Source organism: Culex quinquefasciatus, chromosome 3 (genome assembly GCF_015732765.1).
Source record: "Culex quinquefasciatus strain JHB chromosome 3, VPISU_Cqui_1.0_pri_paternal, whole genome shotgun sequence".
NCBI classification, from domain to species: Eukaryota; Metazoa; Arthropoda; class Insecta; order Diptera; family Culicidae; genus Culex; species Culex quinquefasciatus.
The window spans coordinates 200,722,558-200,747,403 of NC_051863.1; the positions used below are offsets into that span (position 1 = coordinate 200,722,558).

The 24,846-nt window shown below is 41.4% G+C and overlaps 2 protein-coding genes across 4 annotated transcripts; both read right to left on the reverse strand.

Annotated features, from left to right (window-relative positions):
- Positions 1–258: 258 nt before the first annotated feature.
- Positions 259–21,760, reverse strand: LOC6032833 (death-associated inhibitor of apoptosis 1). 3 transcript variants are annotated; one of them, XM_001843318.2, is made up of 2 exons: positions 21,573–21,760; positions 259–2,970 (listed from the first exon to the last, which is right to left on the reverse strand). In XM_001843318.2, exon 2 carries the CDS (start codon positions 2,639–2,641, stop codon positions 1,412–1,414), a length of 1,230 nt encoding a protein of 409 aa, XP_001843370.1. In that variant the 5' UTR covers positions 2,642–2,970; positions 21,573–21,760; the 3' UTR covers positions 259–1,411. The 3 variants fall into 3 exon arrangements, with proteins under 3 accessions (XP_001843370.1, XP_038116809.1, XP_038116810.1); XM_038260881.1 differs by lacking the exon at positions 21,573–21,760 and adding an exon at positions 7,306–7,632; XM_038260882.1 differs by lacking the exon at positions 21,573–21,760 and adding an exon at positions 3,264–3,365.
- A 328-nt stretch (positions 21,761–22,088) lies between these two features.
- Positions 22,089–24,846, reverse strand: LOC6032832 (protein KRI1 homolog). Its single transcript, XM_038263841.1, is given in 5 exon segments — positions 22,089–22,794; positions 22,853–23,948; positions 23,951–24,410; positions 24,470–24,555; positions 24,627–24,846. Coding segments are annotated over 5 exon segments (2,385 nt in total). The 5' UTR covers positions 24,751–24,846; the 3' UTR covers positions 22,089–22,175.

The window sequence follows — 24,846 nt, forward strand, 5'->3', positions numbered from 1 at the left end:
TGCGTCATTGGGAAGATTTTAGCAACACCTAACAGATGGGCACGTTCCACGCTCATTGACGACACGGCATTGTGACACGTGATCAAGTAACGTGACCGCGCGAGTGGTTTAGTAACGTTGTCAACAAACAAGTGGAAATTTACCAGGTATTTTGCGCCAACAACAAAATTTAAAGGCCGGGCCAGGTGATGACCTAATCGCTGGCTAAGCCGAAGGGATTTCTTTCCAGGAAATAAAAATTAAATGCGTTATTTTCAGTTTACAGTAGATTTTACAATTTTTTTGTTTGTTTATTATGTATTAAAACTCATATATTTATATGTACAGAGTTTACCGAAATTATTAGAAATTAGTATGATACCTATTCTATAACACATTGTGACATTCTAGATGTTTTAATATATTTTCGTTTCATTAACGTTTACACTGCTGTTTGAATCTAGTCCGTCCCATATGTAATAACGGCATGTCAAGAAAAGTGCTTATAAGATGTTAGAACTTTACGACAAAGTGAGATTTTTATTGGTTTTTCTGATATATTTAGAACCAAACTGCATCATTAACTCAAAATTGACGAGATTACATATGGGACAGGCTTGCATCGAGCGGCAGTACAGTGCAGATTAAAATGACTCGTTAACCAAAATCAAAGTAACACCAGGTTCGATCCTTTTAAAATGTTCTGCTTGACCTTCGCGGTCCACTGACGGAGACGGAGCAATTTTGGAATTAAATCATATGTTCTCACTCCGATTAGCAGTTGAATACTCAACAACAAAGTGAGAACTCTAATGATGAAATTCCAAACTAGCTCCGAATGTTTTCCCCCGAGGACCGGCGGTCTGTCCTGCTCAGAATGAGCATTGGACTGAAAAATCGAACCAACAATTCAAACAGTCACGCCTGTTACTGCTGAACTTTCCTGTTGATGTCGATCTTAAGGAAATTTGAACTGTCGGGTTTCAAATTAAGCGTAAGCTTTTACAATTACCGTTAAATGTATTATTTTTCCTCAAATAAATACATGTGAAGTGTGAAAGGACACGATGTTTTCCAGCGTCCTGATGGTGTTAGAAAAAAAAAACAAATAAAAACGCCGAAATTTTTCAAAACATCAAACCACAGACAATCGGACGTAAATCTCATTCAAAATTATGTTGAGTGAATGGAATTTTGCCTTGTTAATTTTGAATTTGGAGCGTTCGCCACCAGATGAAAATGTCAATGGTTTACGTCAGTTTGTATGCGATTTAACCTTTTATGCAACATTTAGTACTTTGCTCCAAGCCTCCTAGTGCACCTCCTTAACGTGCAGTTGACCACGATCGGATTCGATAGGAATTGTGTCCGTCACGATTGTTGCGCCTGGGACTTTCTTGAAGATTCCAATACTATATTTCGGGTCAGAATCTCACATCAGGTAAATTCGCATCACATTGGTAAAGGGTTTCCGGCACAGGGGACACTTGGTGACCGACGAGGCGCACTTGGCACACGCCACAACGTGGCCACACGGTGAGAACGCGGTGTTGTACTCGTTGACGTAGCAAATTTTGCACGTTCGGCTCGTGTCCTGCTTGCGGTTCGGTTCGTCCTCGTCTTCCTCGAGGCCACTGCTGCCGGACATGGGTGCCGCCATCGATGTCATAGGATTGCTTTCTTCGACCGAAGTGCTCAGACTGGATGACTGTGATGAAGGTAGCGAGGTGGTGGCCGCCGACGCGACTCCGGACGTTGACGGCTGCGGGGAGCTGGATGGGCCGACGTCCTGCGGCTGCTCGGACATTTCCGAAGAATTTTCCTTCTTGGCCAAGCACTGGGCGATGTACTCTTCGCCCTTCATTAGTTTCAGGTACTCACAGTTGCTATACCACATAGCATGTTGCTCCCAGGGCTCATCCCCGGCCTCCCAGTCCTTCAAACCTCCCCCACAGCTGAAGCACTTGACTCGATCGCTCTTGCCCGTGTAGAAGAATCCAGCATCGCTGAGTTCCTTCGGCTTCTGCTTCATAAACTTTGGCCAGTCTTCGTAGCTTTCTAGCCGCTTCGCTTCGATAGCATAGTTGGGATATTCGGGAAGTTTGTGCTGCTGCTGGGGTGGCTGTAGTTCAGTTGCTCCGACACCTCCGGACGTATTGGACATCATACTTGACTCGGACGTCAACGAGCTCGGTGGCGAGGACATCGATCCGCTGCTGCTTCTGTCCGACGACGAGTACGCATTCTCTGCCACGGAGTGCTGCCTAATCTGGATACCACAGGTATCATAGCTTGGCTCCGGCAGTTGGTCCAGGAAACTTGCATCGAGCGGTTGATTATTTGTTGGGCGCTTGCGCAGCAGCGGACAGTACGGAGACCACCGCAAGTGTTCCGATAACACATTATCATTCGGCTCCCACAGTCCAATTTCAACCCGACAGAAGAAGCACTTCACCATGTCACCCGGCCCCACATAATAAAATCCAAACCGGGCCAACTCGAACTTGCTGATGAACGGTATGCTCCAGTTTAAAAACGATTCCAGCCGAGACACTTCTATATGGTATGTCACTGATGTCCCCGTTAATCCGTACGATGTGTTTTCATCCTTCACTTTGTTATCAGTATAATCCCGTGGTATTGATAGAACTTGCGCGGTCATTTTGCTACCGACGCTACACAGACTCCGCGCGTTTCGATTCGATCCGGTCAAAGAAGATGAAAGATGTTTGCGGAGAAGGGAAAGGAAAATGAACGATCTTTCAGTCACGGCAGTTGGACCAAGACTAAAGCAGTGCGGGGTTTCCCGAGGTGCAGCAGCTGTCGTACGGGCTTACAAGATGCTGTTTTTTCTCTCACTCTTGGAATGATCGAGTGCAACCAGTTGTTGTTCTCTCTCCGCTCCTTCCGTCGTCGTCGTCGTCGTCAATGAGAACGGTGGTGAAGATGACGATGTCGAATCGCTACTGGTCGAGAGGAAAAATCTTCGATCTGTTGAGGAAAAGAGATGAAAAACAAGACTTAGACTCATTGTGCCATTTGAACGTGGTGCCTGCCAAATAAACCAATGGAAAAACTATTCCATAAGACGAGCGAAGGAAAAAGGCTAATGCAAATCGACAGATGGTGCCGACTGTAATGCACTTTGTTGTAACCCTTGTGAAAGCAGAGAAAGTCTGCAATGTTTACTCTGTGCTGAAAGTGCACAAACGAGTTTCGTAAACCAGTAAGCTCAATGCACCCGACATTAGCAAGAAACTAATTTTCCAAGCACGCTGCCTCACCTCAATGTGGTAAATCATTATGAAGAGAAAAAAAATGCCCTCTACACGATTCGTTCGAACTTTGTAACAGTACTGTGAACGTTCAACGCCGGACAAAAGATAATATACTCATTTCTGCTTGCAACTATGATAAGATAACAGTTGTCACCCGCACTCAAAAGCAAATTTCAAAACAATTTTCATGAAATTGCGATCCGCTTCTTTCAACGCGACCAAACGAACCAACAGTCAGAATGAATAATGCAAATCAAGCGACTTCCGCCCTCACACAACCAACCTTAGCTTGGGGATTCCATTTTAAGCGATCGTTTTATATGTGGTCGTAACGTACGTGCTGGTATGTCCCCACTAACGCAAGCATTCTTCGAACGTTAAAGCGTGGAAGTTTTTTAGAATTTCGTCTTTTTTGTAAACATCCCAACTAAGGTGTGAGTAGTATCGCTTCTTAGAATACACTACTACGAAGCGGAAATGACTAGGTCGCTCGCTGTTTACGATCGCCATTATCATCGCTCAATGACGAGTCGAGTATGTGGACATAGACTGGCGCCATTCGAAAGATAGAACGTGCTTGTATCGACTAGGCGTAACATTCCTTGCCATTACCGGGGAATTTGACCAAAATCACAACTTGACATTTTTGAAGCTGATTGATATTAGTAAACGCTTCAGTTTCATCAAGGTATGATAGATTTGAGCTCCCTGAACACGCGCTTCAATCGACAGAATTGAGTTTCAGTGAATTGCCTTTATACCTGAATTTACAATTTTATGTTTACATTGGCAATTCACTAAAATTCAATTCTGTCGATTGGAGCGTGTTCAGGGAGCCCAAATCTATCATACCTTGATGAAACTAAAGCGTTTACTGATATCGACTTCGAAAAAGTCGAGTTATGAAATCCAGGAAAATTTTATCAGCTTTACTAATGCGACAGCTGGCGAAATTCGATCCAATTAAGGCACCTGCCGCCGCGATAGCATACAGTGTTATCAGCCACGAGCTGATTTTGATAATTTGTAACAACACTTGAACAGCCAAAGTCACCAGGATGTGCAACGTGCAAGTGCAGCAAATAGATGGTGGAAAAGTTTCAGCCACTTCACGGTTCGACCCAATTCCGTCGTTTCTGTGCCAAACCACATAACTTCCAAACGGCGAGCACGACTTTTCCAGCAAAGCACAGTTCCACCAGCTTTGTTGGACTCTCCCCCCAAAGCAAAAAAAAAAGCTCCAAGCTCCAACGACTTAGACCTGGGAATGGAATGCAGGCCAGGCAATCTCGGAGCTCGATCATCTCGTGTGGAGGCAGCAGCAGCAGCACGAAAAACAGACTCCAATACCAGAAACATTATAAATGAAGAAAAAAAGATAATTATGCTCTGTACCAGAGCGCAGCTCGCGAAGATCTCCAGAAGAGAGGTTGCGCAGAGGTTTACTCTCGTAGCATTCCTTTCTTCATCTCTTGGAACCTACCGCAGCAGCCAGCACACCTTCTCGGAACACCGGTACAGGTACACAAAGAAGTGGTAAATGTTAATCGTGTGCCCTTTTACCTCGCCCAGCCCGATCTCGAAACGAGCTTTTTTTGAATGAAAATCGTGAGCTAGTAGTTTCCATTGCATAAATGATAGAGTATGCGTAGAAAACGGTACCATACTCAAGTGACTTCTTGCTAAATCAATTACCAATCCAGAAAAAGAAAGAGTTGTCCGAACTAGTTGCCGATCGCACGCGATTTTCTCGGAAAATCAATCAATATCTCTTCGCAGTCGAACGTCAATTAGGAGGCAGATTCCTGCACGTACTCTGGGGCAGCATTTTCGAAATCGACAGACTCGCTAAGAAACACCTGCCAATTCGACTCTCCGGACTGTGGCCATGTGCAAGTGCGCTTGCAACTGCGCACACTTTGAAGGGCTCTTGGCACGTTCCACGGTCTGATAATCGAAACGGAAACACAAGCAGCCTTCAAACGTCGACCATCTGCGCCGAATTTGAAGATGAAAAAAAATATGTGAGGGTCACAGCACAATAATGAGACCGTACGACGAGTCAGAAACATGAAAGAAGACGCGCGCAGCTGTCCTGACGTCCCGAGCGACGCCATTTGCCGCGAAGAATTCCAGCTGCCTCCGAACATGTACCTACACAGGCCGGAAAGGTAAGTTTGATGAAAAGATAGCTTCCACAGCTGCCCTCCGGAGAGCCTCCAAAATTAAGCGATGTGTGAAAATGGGAACGACGAATGCTCTGTTTTGTTGTTGTTTGGGTTAATCTATAGGCCGTTTTTGTCAGTGCCAAAAATGTACGAGGGACTCGAGTGAATCATAGAAAGCATGTGGACAAGTTCGAACATGCTGCGAAACTCCCTTTGATGTAGGTCTCGAAGCTAGCAATAATCCTTTCTAGGGCAAGGGAAATGAAGATTTGATCTGCAAACTTAATGACTAGTTGGATTCGCTCGTCCTGCCTTTGATTGTTGGATTAAACATATCTTTGAATCATTTCGAAAGGTATTGCAAAAGGTTTACAAAATACTGAATATTTTTCGTTTTTCTATAAGTGCACAAGATTTTATGCACACAGAGGCAGTGCAGAACCCCAAACTGGATCAAATACCATCAAAATCCGTTCAGCCAAAGCTGAGAAAATCTAGTGCACAATTCATTCTTGTTCTGGGGTGTAAAAGTAAATTATGGACAAAAAATACTTTTTCGCTCGTAGGCTGCCATTTACACCAAAACTAATATTTCTTCAAATTTCTTCCGACGTTCCATAGGGATAGAGTTGGACTACAATGTCCTTTCATTAGGTTTGGCCAAAATTTAGAATATACCCAGAATCCAGGGCTATCTCATGGTTCCCCACTCATTTCAGCCCATGGGTAACAATGAGACACTTTGATTTTTCTCATTAAATTTTTCAAAATCCAAGGAAATCTTTCAAAACATGAATTAAAAGAGATTTTTGGCATATTCATAGAGTTTCATTCATTAAACCAAAAATACAAAGTTATTTGGTATAAATATACGGATTTTTCAAAATTTAAATACTTTTCAGTATAACTTTTGTTAATTAAAGTTTCATGTTGGCAAAATTGCTCTAAAATGTTTAAGGCAAGTCATCAATGGAACAATACAAAAACATGATGTTTTACTAGACAAATCGTGCTTGCCATTTCATTAGGGCACATAACTTGTTTAGACAAGAGTGTGTCCCTTTCACACCTTATGTAAACTGTAATTTGAGTGAAAGGGATACACGATTGTTTACAAAAGTTATGTGCCCTTTTGAAATGTTAGGCTCCAAATGATTATTTTCGTAGTGTCTCATTGTTCCCCAGCTGTCCCATTGTTCCTACCAAGTGCGTCTACAATGAGACAGTTGAATAACGCTGGATGTCGGATCGATCTTAACTTTTGGTCAATGTTAGAACATATTAAAAGAAAGAAAATGCATAAAAAAGCTAATTAAAACATGAAACAAAATAAAAAAAATCGTTGAATGTTGAAAACCAAAAGTGTCTCATTGATGACTACCCTACCCTACATTAGATAGTATCTTCAGATCTTTAGTTTAATGTAATTATTAATAATTTTTTAAATATTTTCCTAAAAATATAGGGCAAGATCCAGAATTGAGTACAAAAGTGTAATTTTAAGAAAGAAGTTAACAGTCTTTTACATCTTCGAAAGAAAAACAAAAAGGATGCTTTTGGTTACGTTATGAGGATAAATCCTGTTTTATAAAATACTATGCGAAAAAGTATGTATAATAACCCTTCAATTTAGAGTCGTTATACAATACTTCAATCGCATAGTATTTTAAATGACGTTAGAAAGATTCTTACCAACTCCAGAAATTTCACTCAAAAAGGGGAAAAAATACGCAAATAAAATTGATGCTATCTGGAAAATCTGGAACTCCTCACAAACTATCCACCATTTTCAATTTTCCTCAACATCATCCACCGCACAACTGCGTTCAGTCCTAGGTTCAATCCCAAATTTTCCACACGAAATTTTCGTTTTCCCTTACCTCTACACCCATAACGCCAGCCAGCCAGAGAGAAGAACGCATTCAATTTCACAATTTTCCAGCAACATCCGTGCTATTTTCCCACAAAACTTCACCCCGTTTCGTTCGTGTTACAGAAGTTACAACCCCCGTCTCTTTTTTTTTTTTCTCACTCACAAACGCGCGAGATCCCTTCGTTTATTATTGTGTGACGTAATTAAACTAGTTTTTCCCCCTCTCTAGTTGCAAAACTGTTTTGAAAGGGAGCGAAAACAACAACAAAAAAAAGGTTTGCGACTTTTCCCGAAACGTACGCTCTTCTAGCTCCGAGGCCAGAGCAAAACTGCTCGTGCCATGTGAATCCCCAGGTCAACATAGCCCGACGATCTCTTTGGAAAGTGCGATGAACAGCGAAAATGCTCCGAGCTCACCAACACAAAAGCTGCCTTTTGCACTCATACACAGGCGCCAGCGCAATGTTTATTATGCGAACGAGCTAACTCGAGCGTATACTATGGGTTGTAAACGTTCGAACGGATCCAACTAGTGCTGTTTGGAAGTATTTCTCATCCTGACTAAGGCAAATGAAACGCTTCAACTATTTTTTACAAAAAAAAAAAAACAAACAAACTTGAATAAGGACTAACAAAATAAGTTTTTTCGAAAAAAGCAATGTGTCAAACAGTCGATCACCATCAAACAAGAGCATAACCGTACTAGCAGGGAGATGACTGTCTTTGAAATCAACACTCGACAGACGGTCACAAAAGCATGGGGGAACAAACCCGTCGAGCATGGCACGACGATTCGACAGAGTGAACAGCCACATAAAAATACAAAACACATACTAATACAAATCCATAGTGACTGAGGGGCGTCCATCCGGTTTTATGCTTAGCACACTTCCTGTTATGTTGGACGGAATGAATCATCCCGAATGGATTGCCGAATTTTAGAATTAATTTCGTAATACCAAACTGTTGTTAAAGTTTGTCCGTAAGAGGAAATTTAATCATTCACGGAGGAAAAAATCGTTCGCAAAAAACGTGAACAAACGTTCATGAAATCGAGAACCAAAAATAAATCCCTTCAATGTAATGCAACATTCGGAAATTATTCGGTTCACAACGAACGTTGAGCAAAATTTTCCCTTAATTACATTTTACTGTACTGATAAGGCAAACGATTATGTTTCAATTTTAGCTTAGCAAAAACAAAAATGGAACGTGAAAACGTTCATAAAATTACAAATCGCTATTTCATGGTACAATTGCAAGTCGGTTTCTACAAACATGTCACAGAATGTCTATCGTGGTCCATTAAAGCTACCTGAAGCTAAAACGCTGGTTAATATAGCCATACAGACCCCTGTTAATCAGGTAGATATCCAGGCCATGACTTCCGGGCGTTTCTGGATGACCCAAAACAATCCAACATGCCGCAGAATGTCCATCGTGGTCCACTGAAGCTACCTGAAGCTATACCGATGGTTAATTCATCCATATAGACCCCCGTTGGACAGGTAGATATCAAGGCCATTACTTTCGGGCGTTCCTGGATGACCCAAAACAATCTAACATACCACAGAATGTCCATAGTGGTACACTGAAGCTACCTGAAGCTATACCGCTGGTTAATATAGCCATACAGACCCCCGTTGATCAGGTAGATATCCTGGCCATGACTTCCGGGCGTTCATGGATGACCCAAATCAATCAAACATGCCAGAGAATGTCAATCGTGGTCCACTGAAGCTACCAGAAGCTATAACGCTGGTTAATATAGCCATACAGACCATCGTTGATCAGGTAGATATCCAGGCCATGACTTCCGGGAGTTCCTGGATGACCTCGTACATTCTAACAGATCGCAGAGAGTCCATCGTGGCTCACTGAAGCTACGTGGAGCTATATCGATGGTGAATACAACGGTACAAACACCCATTGAACAGATAGATATTCAATTCGTAACTTCCGGATGTTCTAAGTTGTCCAGAACATCCCAATATGATGCAGAGTATCCGTAGGTCATTGAAGCTACTGATGGTAAAAACCCCGATTTTGGTCTCCGTTGAACAGGAAGATATGACCATAACGGTTAAGACTTCCGACCGTTTAAAATCGGTTCGCGTTATTTTAAATTTTTCGCGTAAAAAAATCGCGTAAAAAAATTCGCGCTAAAGGTCGCGTAAAAAGAGGTTTAACTGTATCAATTAATAAATTGCTTGATAAGAAGTACACAAGCAAGGTTCTATCAACAGTTTTTGGTTTTTTTTATTCAGTCCCGACTGTATTATCCGATAACCTTGGGGGAATTTTGTGGAAATATCTTATTATGGTACTGAACAATCCAGAAATGTTTTATATGTGCAGAAAAATCATTGTGCTGTTTGCCTTATCAGTACAGCGAAATGGTATAAAAATACACTAGGTTCAACGCCAAATTTGTTCGTTTTCAACAGCATTTGAACATTCGCAAGCGTTATCAGAAAAACAGAATGCATTTACAGCTTAACTGAACACAGATAACATTTTGCTCACAAAGCAAAATCTTCTGAAGACGACCTTTTGTAGCTTTATTTTTTTTTATTGCAATTATTATTTGTAACTGTCGGGTTACCACCGGCTCACAAGCGCTACCGAGACACCCTCATGTAGCTAAGAAATATTTTAATTTTAATATGTTTCTTAATTTCCATAGTTTACTTTAAAACAGACTTGAAGCATGATGATATCAGCTACTTTTTTCAACATGTTTCAAATTCTTCAGAATTAAGTTACACTCAATCATTCTGAGCTGACGCATACATTTTCCAGCGATTGATAACATGACACTGAACACTACCAGTAAGCTTTCAATCGCAATATGAGCGAAGTAGAGCGTATCAGCAAATATTTAAATTTAGTAATGTAGATTAGCTTTCAGAGTTGAATCATATTTTTATGGGAATATTATTAAATTAGCATAGAGTATCTGTCTGACAAACAATTTAAACTCGATATGTTCAGTCTTGGTCAAATGTATGATTCCCTTCACAGTACGCAGTCGCGCATTGCACAAACCGCGATGAATGAAATGCCAGCACCAACACTCTCACATCCGACGAGGGTTGGAATATTTCGTCACGTACACGCACCACCACATAAAACCGGGAGAAAATGAACAAATAAAGCCGCCGAGGGTCGAAACAACAATAAAAAGCAACTGAAGGAAAAAAGTTATGCGCTATTTTTCTCCACACTTTCTTCCATTCGCGTTTGTGGTTATGAAGGGGCGCCGGGCAACAACGCGTTGCAAGAGCCAACCACATGAAACGTGGTGGTGGTGGTGCATACGACCCCTACTTCCAGAAGTATGTGGTTCATTGTAGGACGATCCAGAGAGTTCCCGTTGATAACGCTTGGTCGTATGGAAAAATCAACGAGACATGCATCCATATGTTCAGACATTGATGTTCAGTTCAGGAGATATTGGACGACATCGGACTCATGAATGAAATCTAATCTTGGACGAAAAATATATTGTTTATTCTACAAAGAACAAAATCCATCTGGTTACGTTCTGAGGAAAGCGATTTTCAATTGTTTAACAAACCATGCATGAATGGATGAGCTCCCATAAGGTCTAACGAGACATTCAACAACTTTACCAGTGAGAAAGAGCGAATACGACACTGGATGATTCAATTGATATGGTGGCCATGTTTTGTTAAGGGGGAACCGACACAAAGGAGTGGTTTCCTTTCGTTCCACAGACAATGAATGAGTAAGTTTCTGGAACGAACTTCTAAATATTTAAATTAGAACGGATTCCTCAAGCCAGAACCCCAATTCGAACAATATATAAGATTCAGTCCAACGGGTGCTGCATATGGCAGCCAAACGGCAGTAAACTCAATTTTCATTCATAAAGCACCGAACTCGAGCAAGAGATGCACCCATTCTACCAACCAGAGTTCGGAAAACCACTCACACTCACAAATCGAGTAGGCTTCCTCACAGCAAACACTCTCGATACTCACCGTGAGTGTGAGGGCTGAGTAAATTTACTCATATTTGAGTAAAATGAGGGTGTGAGTAGGCCGTTTCCAACAATTTGTTATTTACAAATTCATTGACAACATCAATCCAAAATCAAGCGTCTTTATGAATCGGTTGTACATTCGAGGTAGCGTCAATGTCTATAAATCCGAAGGTTCTGTGTTGGTATTAATGTGGTATCAATATATTTTTTTTGTCTGTCTGGTATTTTTTTTATTGCTTTGAAAGAAACCTTGGATTGTCAAAGTCCAGCGGATGGGCAATTATTTTCATAATTTTGAGATTGGTGACCGGTCGAATCCGTTGTGGATTGAAATATCGCAGGATAAATCGGAGGCCACAGACGGGGCAGCTTCTGCGGGTGGATGTTGGCAGCCATAACAAAAGAAGATGGCCGTGTTGCTCTCCCTTCGACAGCTGTGCAACTGTGGCCACTCTCGGTTGCTGACAGTTCTACCAATATGTCTTGCCTAAGAACCAGGAGTGGAGCCTCAGCGGCCGCCGATGGCCCTAGCCTAAAGCTGTCCAAAGCACTGGATCGGCCTTTTTTAGTTTTCAGTGAACCTCCAAGCCAAAGTCACCGGCAGCTACTGCAACTTCTTCGGCGTGTCCCGATTCTGAACCAAAACACACTTGTACAACTGTCGACGACCGGGAGTGGCCACTTACCTCAGCTACACGGCCTTCCACTGCAGGTAAAGCTGTTAAAATTCACCCGCAGAAGCATCCCCCGTCTAAACAACCCCCGACCTATCCGTCGGTAGGACTGCTGGAAGCTGACAACAAACTTTGTGATTAAAAAATTTAACTCGCTGAAAAAAAACAGTTAAAAATCAGGATTTGAACCACTGTGATAAAAAAAAACTTCTAATTGATAGCACTGCGCCTCTACCATCAGGACTACTTTTTCGCTGTTGAGTTAACAAGAAAATCACCGATGTAGAGTTTGATATCTCGAAATTTGTTTTCTAAAATAGCCCTCATGAGCGCTCAAAGCCCTCTTTGTGAGTAAATGAGGAAGGCCCTCACACTCACCGAGAGTGATGAGTAATTTACCCGCAGGTAACTTAGTTTTTCCTCATGGTTGAGGAACTCGTGAGTGAGTTTCCGAACTCTGCTACCAACAACAAAAAATGCATTCATAAACGGATAAGTGCGTTCCTGAATGAACTTGTTTATCCCTTCGCGGCGGCAGTGCAGAGCCCTTCCAAGAAGGCTGATTCTTGCCAAATTTGTTTTCTCAGAGTACCTATACAGATGACGTGTTCTGAAATGATTAAACTCATGACGCAAACATCAGACTCAATAACCGCTTTTTTTTCGAGCGGATGGATGCGGTTTTGGTTTGGCCCTTACGAAGAAAAAAAAATCGTGAGCAACAAATATAGTGGTCAGACGAAAAGGGGGTAAGAACTTACTTCAGTAGTTAGTAAGAAAAAAAAACTAAACTACCAATAATAAAAAAATTTCAGTTTCTTAGGAAACCCTTGAAGAGTATGAGACCAACACTGCGAATTAAATGACTTTATTTTTATTGAAAGGAATAAAAAAACCCTCTAGCTTGTGACTGAACAATACGTTCTATTATCAAGCGTTTGATTAAAATTTAATCATTTTACTGTTAATCCCAACCCTCTTCTAGACATTCGATATAAAAATTCGCCAAGAATCTAATTTGAACCTATTTTGGAATCTTCAAATAGCATTGCCCAGATCTGATTGCAAAAAGTAGTATAAACTAGATTACTCCAAAAAAATTATGAAGTTTTGGAGCTTTGGTGTCTTCAAAAGAGATTTTGTAGCTTGCAGTAGGCAGCTTTTGGCTTGGTTGAAAATTAAGGTGGTTTAGAATTATCGTGTTTTAGAAAGTCTACAGCCAAAGTTAAAGAACGAGAGGATAGTCCTCACGAAAAGAAATGCGAGGAAAGTGCTATTTTGCGAGAGTATAGTCCTCTCGCGTGTTCATTCGTTCATTGGAACAGTTCATCCTATTGAGTGGCTTATATGGACAAATGACCGCCACTTAGTCACCGAACCATGGTGGCCCATACGGCAAAGGCACGGTTCAATATGCCGAAGGTCTTGGGTTCGAGTCTCGGTACCGGTACTTTTTTGATAGATGAACTTTTTGGAAAATGAACCATGAGTAAAGTACTCTCGGTAATTTCGGGAATTATCCTCTCAGTCCGCACACAGTACCATTTTACTACCGAATCGTGCTCTTTATCTTCTCGTATGCCGATGTCCAGTTCTGGGTGTAGCTTTCCAGAAATATGATTTGATTTTTCTTCCTCTTTTCGAAAGTTATTGGACATGCAAATCGTAAAAACTTTATCAAAGACACCCAAATTTTATCTCGCAATCTACGCCTAATTTTACCACTAGCATTAGATCAAGTCCTCAAAAATCTTTACTTTTTTTTAGCGTAGCAATTCAGCGTTAAATTTTAGAGCAATGTGATACTCATTTAAACATAATTTTTTTTTAAACATTTTCGTTTTCAAAAAATCAATTTGGAACAAAATGGTCAAAAATTACAGCCATTTTAAGGTGAAATTGATGGCTAGCTCTTCTAAAAAAAAGCGCTAGCCACAAGACTAGCCAAATTGTGCCCCAGGTCGCATTCGAAAGGGGATTTCTAGCACTAAAAACGCTGAAATATCTCAGGGGTAATTTTCGAGATGTGTTTATTCAAAAATGTATTATTAGTCAACCGACAAGTGGAATCTAACATATTTATAAATTGTCCCGATGAATCTGAACGTTCTTTCGAAATTGATTCAAAGTGTCAAAATATATATATTTTTTTGTCATATTTTTTTTCTGCCCAAAAATTCCAAAACTCCATTTTTTTCGGAAAATCTCATTTCCAATTAATTTTGCAATCTGAACCACTGTGCATTGGAAAGAAGAACTCTTATTTTTTTTAGAAAATCTTGGGTCTGATGATTTTACTTTTTTTATGCGACTTTGTCAATGTCTAAACAATAAAGTGCATTTTCTGGGGTCAAACTTGATTGTGTTTTGGCTAATATACCCCAAAAAACAAATGATTTAAGTTTTTTATATAAAAAAAAGAAGTTTTGCATAATTATAAGCCCAATAAATTAGATTTTAATGGCCAGTAAACGGTTGTAATCGAAGTGCTTACTCAGCATCTTGCGTTTGCAGGTAACGAGTTGCCTAAATCGAGCAACCAACTCGTCATAGATCGAAGATAGGTGTAAGTATAACAATGAAGCACAGCAAATTTAACTTTACTTTTAAGCTTAAATCAATCACTAAATAGTGATATTCCTCTGTTGAAAAGTTCACACGACCCAAAAAAACACAGTTACATATTCCACACTCATGAGAAACCCGGCGCTCGATCCGTCCCAGGAAATCCATCAGCAAATGTCCCACACCAAACTCGGGCATACAAATTTCCAATAAGCGATTTTCCCATCCCACGCATCGCTCTCGAGAAGGGCTCTTTTTCATCGGTGATTATCACTTGTGAACTTTGGTTGGGCAGCGGGGGTGTTGGTGGAAGAGGTAGAGGAAGAACAACGAGTGAGAGAGGTGTGTGGAATGCTGCTACCGTTGAGGTACCAATAACGGGAAATATTTATTGATATTTTAGATTGATTTTAGCTCAAGGTTCTGATTGCGTTGCAATACGATAATTTTATAGAATACTAAATGTTTAGGCGGCCAAAAACAAGCAATGTCAGGAATAACATTCCGCACGGTATTCGGGATGCTGACGGTGTATGCCACCAACGAGCTCTGGAGTATTAGAAATGTAAACAGAACACGAGGAGAGAAAGAAAGCAAAAGAACTGGAAATCCCAGACATAATTCCAGGAAGGATAGACCCTTGCGGCTCCAGGCACGTTTGAGAGAAAGAGAGCCGCTCACTGCAACGCCTATCTGAGTGTTGGAAATATTTATAGAATAGGTTAGAGAAGTCTTCTTAAATGAAAGATCAGTTCAATTAGTCCAAAATCTGAATGTAGTCCAAATGATCAGTCAAAGCCAAAAGTGAGTGTTTGTACAACACTTCTCTAGAAGGCATATTTCGTTGAATGTTCAAGAAGAGACACCGACAAGATGGAAAGAGGCGAAGATCACGTAGACCCATCTCCGCTGTCAGCTGTTAACCCGGTTCTAGGAGATTTAAACGTCCGCCCATGCAATCCTCGAAAAAACTTGGGTACATTTCCACTCTTCATGGGACAGATTTTGAAACTTGATCGCTCCGAAAGTCAATGGCTGAATTCCTGGAACCGATTCCGGGAATAAGCGATCCCCGCAGGCGCATTAATCTTGCTGCGACGTTCTAAAAGAGATGCCGAAAGTCATTTCTTTCGTCCTTTCCATGGATACGATCGTTAAATCGTGTAGGAAGATGAGCGCAATCATCATGACGGACGAGCTAATAAAAAATAGACGAATAAGCGACTCCACAACCTTGGCCCTAGCACACAATCCAATCGATAATGGATCATCGAATTATCTCCCATTCTCCAATAGCTCTGGAGATCCCCACTCGAATATGGAATCGTGGAAACCGATCTTCTAGTCGTAAAAATTAGATTCAACCAATCGAAATAAAGAAAACCTTTCGGTAAGATACGACTGCAATTAAAGGTTGGCTCCAGCCGTAGCATTAAAACAAATTTAGTGAATAGATTAAGATTGGAAGCCAAAGTGACTCAGACTTCCTCCGAGAGAGCAAAGTTTCGCCACTCTCCTTAAGTTGGCAGAAGAAAAAAAAACAGCAACATAAATAAAAAAGCCCAAGAAGCAATCACAAACAATCTGCCCCAGAAGAATCGCTGGGAGATGGGAAAATTTATTCCGCGTTGTGTCGAGTCGAGTGCGGTGCAGCATCTTAACGTGTGCAGCAACTCTTTTCCCTACCCGCCACCATGCACAACCAGGGTGCAGAGCAAGGGGTGGCCCGGGAGGGAGAGTCCAACGCTCTGGAATGCGACGACCACCAACCACTCTCCGGCGGAGTCGAGTCGAGTCGGTTCCCGGGTCAACCCCAACACAACCCCCTTCGTTTCCTCTCTCGCGGACCAACACGGCTCGGTCACTTCGGTGCGCATGTACCGACGACGAACAGATCGAGGCCTGCACTCGCAGCATCCACCCCACCAGCAACAAGCAATAATTGAGCTGCTAGGGCCTTGGCGAAGGGCCCCGGTGGCGGGCGGCCAAACGTGCGCGAAAGAGGCGAAAGAAAACCAACCATTTATCTTTGCCCAACACGAATTCCAGCGCGATAGGGTCAATGGAACAGTTTTTTTTTTCAAGGGTTGGGCGATTTTTTTCCGAAAAAAATCCAAATCTGGGTCTCAAACTCTGAAATTTAATCAAAGTCATTAAATTCGCATTTTTTTTTTATTTAAGACCCAGGGGTCAAATTAATAGTAAGAGTTGATATATAAGACGTGATTTAAAAAACATATTTTTTTCAGTGGGTTTAGAAAATTTAACACATGTTTCGTTTTTTAACATTTTAATCTGATCAAAAGTTTCCAAGATACCATCGATTGAAACTTAAGATTGAATAATTAAACCTAAATATGGCATAACTCAAAAGGCGTCATCCATAAAGTATGTCACGCTCTAGGGGGGGAGGGGGGTCTGAGCAAGTGTGACAAGTATAGGAAAAGCGTGACAAAGGGGGAGGGGGTAAATTTTGGCTGATTTTAGCGTGACGTACTTTATGGATGAAGCCAAAACGGCGCACTCTGTTAACAATTTTACAAAAGTATTTTTCATCTAAACACGATTTTTGAATTTTTATTGAGTGCATTTTCAATACTTTTCAAAAAACATACTATTTCAAAATTCTTAGCTTTTTAACAAACAAACGGGATAAATCCTTATAGCTCAAAGGTGGTATTTTTCATCTACTTCAAATATATAAAAAAATGGAAAAATTCGAAGGAGCTAAAGTTTGTCAAAATCAAGTTATTTGTGATAAAAATTTATATAAAAAACGGATAGTATTTTTTTCAGAGTGTTATCATTTTTTAAATAGTCCTACAACTTTACCCAAGAAACCAAATCAATAAAAAAAATCCCTTCTCAAGAGACAAATTTTCTAATGTTTCCATAGCACTTTTCTATGGACAGCCTCCAAATATGTAAGGAGACTTGTATGATGAAACCATTGATGCAAAACGGCGTATAATGGGAATAATTTTCATACAAATAAAAAATAAAATCAGGATGTTGTGCGAAACAATAGACAACTGCTCTATTGTTTTATTTTTTGACACACATTGAAATCAATTTGGTCTACACGTTTTGATAGGCATTTTACTGTTTAAAGATTCTTGAACAATCTTTTCAAAATATCTTAAATTTCTCATGGATTCATTATTTATTACCAATTATGAACTCTGGAGTTTTTTTTAAAAAAAAGGTGCAATAAACCAAATCTTTAGTTTTTGATTTTTGGGTGTTTTTTAATACCCCTGACTCAAGGCGGTTTCAAAAACACCCAAAATGCAAAAACTGGAAATTTGGTTTATTGGACCTTTAAAAAAAACTCCAGAACTGTCCGATTTCCCCTCATATTTAATAGCCAATTTTAACAAAAAACGGAAAATAAAAAAAAAACTTTTTTTTATTTTTCTTGTTTTATTTTTTTCAAGATATCGAAATCAAATTCCCAAGTTTTTCCCGTTTTTGTCCCGATGGAATCAAATTCTTGACGTTTTCCCCATTTTCCCGGCTTTTTCTGAGTTGGCCACCCTTGCGTATAACGCCAGTTTTAAGTGGTCACAACTCTTGATAGGGTTGCCAGATCTTATCTTTTTTGTGACTCAGCGGAAAATCTTTCGGATTTTAACCAAAATATGTTTTTTGCATAACTTTTTAAATGACTGTTAGAAGTAGCATCCTCAATCGGCTTTTTGTCGGTCATATTTGTTTGAAAAACGTTTTTTTTATTGAGAATGCATCAATCCAAAATGTCTTTTTACATGTTTATAGAAGCAGTTGGTCTTTGAATGAGACCAATACGGTTATGATCTGTAAAGATAATCGTGTGAAAATAGGGTCCTAAAATGAAGCTTAGATTGCTGATATTATTGTTTACAGCGATAAAGCTTATTTTTTTGAGTACAATTGCCCTTTGTACGACCACAAAGTTTAAAATGGATTTTTTAATCAATTTTGAAAAATTAACCTCACGGTCCTTCTTGACAGAAAAGCTCCTACTTGACAGCCCCTTCCAAGGGGACCATAGTTGAGCCATCGAAAAAAATGTTGTCTTGTCAAAAAAAAAAAAAAACATTTGCATTCAAATAAAAAAAAGTGATCAGAAATGGTTTTTAATCGTGATTTTTACCGTTGTACATAAAAATTAACATAGGGCTTTAGTACCCAATTTTTGGTGCACAAATCCACAACCCTACAAATTCTGAATTGCCCGTCTTCCGACCCAACACAGGCCTTTTACCCGTCCAAGTCGAAGTCGTTCTCCGAACCCGAACGGTGGTTCCGAAGAACGTCTCCTATACTCTCAATAAGCCCTGCAAGCCCCGGAGTAAGACGCCAGACACGGAGGTGCAGCGCGAGGGAACACACAACAAAAACATGATGGCGCGGCGGTAGTTCCCTGTGTTTTTGCTGCTTCTCTTCTTCCCACAGTGCTTCGCAGCATCAGAATCCCGCCGATCGGATCCAGCAGAAGCGAGAGGAAACTCGGCATCCGTGAGAGAGAGAAGAGGCGACCAACACTTGAAGGGCCGTGCGGTTGGGCTTATGCAAGTAAACACAGCCGACGATGGTCCAAGGGAGGGCAGAAGCAAGAGATGGGAATCAAAAACGCTTTGGAATGCACTAAAAGTCAAAATAAGAATAATAACAGCACGCTGGGGTAAACTCCCGACGAAGACGGCGAGATCCAATCGAATCAACAACAACGGCAACTTGAGACCCATGGAAAGCGAAGAAATAAAACTATAAACATTATTATGAACAGGCGGACTCTGACTCTGTAGGGACTCCACCCCCACCTCCTTCTCTTTCAAAAGTGCCAAAGATTTGTCTATTCGTTAGTATCGGACCAATTTTGCCCGAGGAGCCAATTAACACCTTGCTGGTGCGCGCTCGAGCTCTAGCACGAAAATAGCATTAACTTTCCGGGCCGAACACAATACCTGTCTCGCGGGGTGCCCAAGCGGAGCGATTCTGCCCAAGTATAGTAATCGGGCGCGCGCGAATGGAGGCCACGGACCTACCGATCGATGCCGAGAGATCCAAGAGAAGCCGCACAACCGTGAGAAGGTTTCGACCGCACGACTTGTACCTTCCACATCGCTGAAGGCTGTCTCAAAAAGGCTGTAACGAGAAGACCACAAAGGGCTCTCGTCGAAGCTGCGCTGCGGAGGCGCGAGCACAAGGCGATGCTAATCATGAAATTGTATTTTTTTTAATATATTCTGGAAAAGTGCGCGGGAGGGCTCCCAAGACGCTGTTGAATAGCGCATATTTGTAGGCGTTGAAGAACCAGACTATAGGCTCAGCAACGATGCAACTGTGAAGTGACTTCACATTGTAATAAAGTAATGAAACAACACACTAAACACAATTCCATTTACACAGTTGATCCGAAAATGGCGACGAAGCCATTTCTGACTGATGACAACATTCACGGTTTCCGCGAACCGCAAAAGTGACCACAACCGAAACCGACTCCAGCTCGTCAAACGCGATTCGACGCACGAAACTTGCTTGACTGGTCATATTGTGAGCAACGCTGCTGGAAAAAAAGAACCATGAGTTCATTCAATGGACTCAAAACTTTGGAATGCTGGCGGTAAACAGTTTTGAAAGCCATCTTTATAAAAAAAAAATAAGAAAAGAGACTAACTCATGTTCTATGTTGTACGATTTAGGCACGAGGAAAGTCTCAATACTGGGTAGGGCCCTTTGGGTTGGGAGTGTGCTGCTCCAGACTGCGAGCGGGGGAGCCGCACGAGTGGGCTAAAAATACGGAGTTGAGTGCGTTATTTTCAGCTGCAAGTCGTCTGTTTTTTGTTCGTCCCAGTCGGCAAACTATGGCCCCATTTAGCACAAAATAAAGCAAATTGAAAAATGATGCCCAGACGGAGAAAAAAAAACAGAAGTTTTCAGTGGGGACCGCGCCGACATAAACTTTCTTTTGCGTTGAAAAGGATTGTGCGTGAACGTCGTTTAGGTCTTTAAGTTGTTTTTTGTTTTCAATTTTATTTTAAGTTTAAATCCCCTTGAAAATTTGGGAAGGGGAATTTAGATAAAATTTAAATTTTCAATGAACTAACTTGTACTAACTATAAATAGGACCTAAATTGTCATTTCTTGTAGTATTAATCAAATTGAGCTTTTTTCAAAAGAAAAAAAAATTGGATCACAGATCAAAAAGCCGTAACATAAAAAAGTTATTTTTATAAAGAATTTCAATGATAATTTGTAGCTAGCATTTCATAATGGACCGAATACAAAGAATTATTAAGACATAGCGCTATTTAAAATGTTAGTGATGAATGTTGGATTATTAACAGTGCACAGCTGTAATAATGTATAGAGCATTTTGTGGCACTTATTGTTCCACAATACAGAGCAGATTCTTCAATTCGAAAGGAAACTGCTTTCAAATTCGTTAATTGGAATGATTGACAGCTGTTAAAACCATGAAACCTTGAAGCGTCAGAATCAACAGAATTTTGACGTTCGAGAGCCTTTTAGTTTGAGTAAGTTTGAACTAGTTAGCAAAAAATTAAAAAATATATATATATATTTATTGACCATCAGAAATCGCTGTAAATGATGATAAAAACATGAACATCCCTACCAAATGTCAACATTTCAGATTATTCACCAATACCAACTGAATACCACCCAGATCACAACTACAGTCTCATTTTGCGATTTCCTGTTTCTTTTTCTTCTTCTCTCCGCACTTAAATCCAATGACCCTGCAAGGGAGGGCGATTCCTACCGTAGGTGGTCCCATAACTGCACATTTGGGAAGTTTTTCATCATTTGGGATTTTTCCATTATTTTCAACCGTATTTTAGTAATTTGCTTCAAAACACTTGAGCTAACAATTCAAGCTGTAGAATTTATATTCCCGCAATTGGACCTCCTACGGTACTTTTCAGACGTGGCAGCGTGCTGATCTCATTGTGGGATTCCTGAGGCAAGTCATTTAATTTCCCCCACCCCGAGATAATTTCTATTTTTCCCAAAACTCACCTGAAATCCAGCCAAACAGGACGGGAATCCTAGTGACTGTGATGCACGAACGACTCGCAATCCATTTTGTACACTTTTGATGGACGAAAAGCGACGAAAACTGCTTAAAATCCAACAAAATGAGCTCACCACACACTTCACAAGCCTTTTGGTTACGTTGCAGCCAGTGCTGAGTGCTGATGTGATGAGTTGACAGACCGCAGCACAAAGGGGGAGATGGCTGCGTACCTTGTGTTTTGACAAACCCAAGGGGCTAGACACTTCGACGCTAACTTTTTTAATTGTTTTTAGTAATTTACAAAAAAAAATTTTTGAAGAATCGAGAATCGAGTGGTGCTTGACCCGTAAAAATACAAAATGTGGTGCATCTTTAAAATTTCCTAACTTTGCGCCTGTTAATTTTTTGCAAGATCTGTCAGTCGGACAATTTACAGTGGTTGCTTTGTTCAATGGTCGATGACAGGCAGACTATAATGACAGGCGCGCTTTGTCCTTTTTCTGACGGCAAACAAAATATTTTTTTTTTTTGAGAAATTTTATTGTTTTATCCTTATTTACATGGCTTTTGAATCGACAAACGACACAATTTTACAAACTCAAAGCTTACTTTTTCCAACCATTCTTCTTGAACTTTTGATTTCGATTACCGAAATTCTTCTGTTTCTCGTGACCTTCATTCTGGTGACGTGACTCTGTCGACTCCTGATTATTTTTGCCACCATATTTAATCTTATTGTGGAACTTCCTAGGATTAATTCCGAACGCCCTCAGCCGACTATCGCTCACGTTGGCCGCCGGTCCTTCCGGTGTCCTGTGCTTATTGTGCTTATCGAATCTCTTCTTTTTCTTCGGCTGAGAAAGTGAATCGTCACCGCTTTGAAGCTTCCGTTTCTGGCCACCTTCAGCAGCGTGATCGGCTGCTTCCGTTGGCGCACCATCATCAACCTCCTTGATTTTGCTCTTGTTTTTCTTTTTGGATTTTTTCGCCGGAGGATCCTGTTTCTCTTCTCCGTCATTTTCTGTGCTGACAGCTTTCTTATCAACCAGCTCCTCTTCAACGATTTGCTCATCTTCGTCTTTTGGCTTATCATCAGCCGCTTTCTTCTTTTTCTTCTTCTTCTTCTTTTTGTCCTTGGCTTGGTTGGTCTCATTCGTCTCGGCTGGTTTTTCATCCTCCACAAATTTGGTCACCTTATTCTGTTTGACCTCTTCGTCCTCCTCACTGAAATAAGCATTTTATTTCAATTAAGTATAAAATACAGACATTTTCATAAACATACCTGTCGTCCTGATCCTTGTACAAACTCGGTAAAATCTTCTTCTTCAAAGACTCATTCTGAGCCTTCCTCTTGTAGACCTCGATTTCACCCAGCTCGGTGTACTTCGGTCGTATCTGAACGGTCTTCTTTACGCTTGCCCAGCGGTTCAGCTCGCGCGTGTTTGCCATCAAGATTTCCTCAACCGACAGTCCGAAATCATTTGGAACCGTTTCGACGTACTTGAAGCGGCACGGAGTGTCCCCGATAATGTCCTCGTAATCCAGTTTGTAGTACTCGTCGATGTATTGGCCGTACGTCTTTTCATCCTCGGGATCAAATAGAGGCTTATCCTTTCGCAGAACTTCGGCAAACTTCGACATCTTTTTGCCCTTCTTTTTCTTTCTGCTGCTGGTAGCTTCGAGCAACTCTTCCTGCATCTCCTTTTTGTGATCTTTTGTGCCTTGACTTTCCTCGTAATCCGCATCCATCACAAAGTCATCGTCCTCGCAGTGTGGCCCATCGTCGAACTCGTCAGCGATTGCTCCCTTTTCGCGATCGTAATTTTCGATGCCCAACTCTTCGTCAAGATCGGGAAATTCCGGCTTCTGGTCACCTTCATCAACGCCGTAGTATTCGTCATCAAACATCCGTTGCATCCTGCGGTCGTGCTCGTCCGGATCAAAGTCGGACTCCAGATCCTCCTCCTTGATGGCCATATTGTCCGTGGCGGCGATCTCCTTCAGTTTCTGAATCCGTTCTTTGATTTCCTGAAGCTTGATCGCCTTCAGTTCTTCAAGTTCTCGCTTTTGTTGCTCTTTTTCGCGTTGCTTTCGTTCCTTGAGAGCCTGCCGTTGTTCTTTGCGTTTGTTGCGCTCGATACGAACCGATTCCTCGACGTTACGTGGGTATCGTTTGACAAATTCTGAGTCGGGTTCCTCAAACCGGAAGTTGTACCGTCTCTCGTATTCTTCCTGCTTTTCCAGCTCTTCCTCGTCTTCCGATGTTGCCACGATGTCTTCGTAAGTTGGAATGTCCCCTGAATTGTCGACGAACCGTTTATTCAAGATATAATCCTTCAGAAACGCATCCTCCTTGGACAGATGTTTGCTGCTCCAAAATCCTTCAGCGGTTCCAGCGGTTTCACCTCTTCCGAAGGTGGCTCCTTGCTCTTTTTGTCCGCGAGCCACAGCAAATAATCGGCCTGTTCGCGCTCGGTTTCGTCCTTGCTCTTGCTCCGTTCCTTCAGCAGGCCACCTTTGGCATCTTGCTCGTCCTCGTCGTCGTCCGTATCGATCTTGCTCAGCGCTTGCTTAATTTCATCTTTAAGCTCTTCCTGCTGTTGCACCAGCGACGGAGATTCGGCCCTCGGCCTCGCCAGCTCTTCTTCGTCCTCGAATATGCCACCCTTTTCCAGCATCACCTTCCGCTCGTAATCCTTCAGGGTCATCGGTTTCTCCTTTTTCTTGCGCTTTTCCAGCGCAACCTCCTCGACCGGTTTGACATGTTCGAAGAACGCCGGCTTTTCCTTGTACTTGGCCGGATCACGTCGCTTCAGATATGCCAACGTTCGGAAGAATTCCTGTTGGATAAAAACTAAATTTAATGATAATACTTGTTAAAGCAAAATCACGAACCTACCTTGTCAAACTCCGCATCCACGACCTCCTCGTCGGTCGTTTCATCCTCGCTGGACGACGATTCATCTTCCTGTTCTAGATTTTTTACTGCAACAAAATCACACCAAAAAAACCTCAATAAATATCCACGTAGTCCCACATCCAGAAAGTCAACTCACACTGCCCAAGAACCTCCTTCCGGCGAAACTCGTCGTAGTGCTTGGCGTAGCTCTTGTTCGTCTGGAATCCAATCTGCTCTTCCTCTTCCTGGTCAGACTCGTGAAACAACGGAATTTTCCCCATCGTTTAGCCGGATTATTAAATATTAACGATCTGGACGACGGACCGACCGCATGCAGGCACGTGAAACCAAAACACGCACCGCTCTTTTTTTGTAAA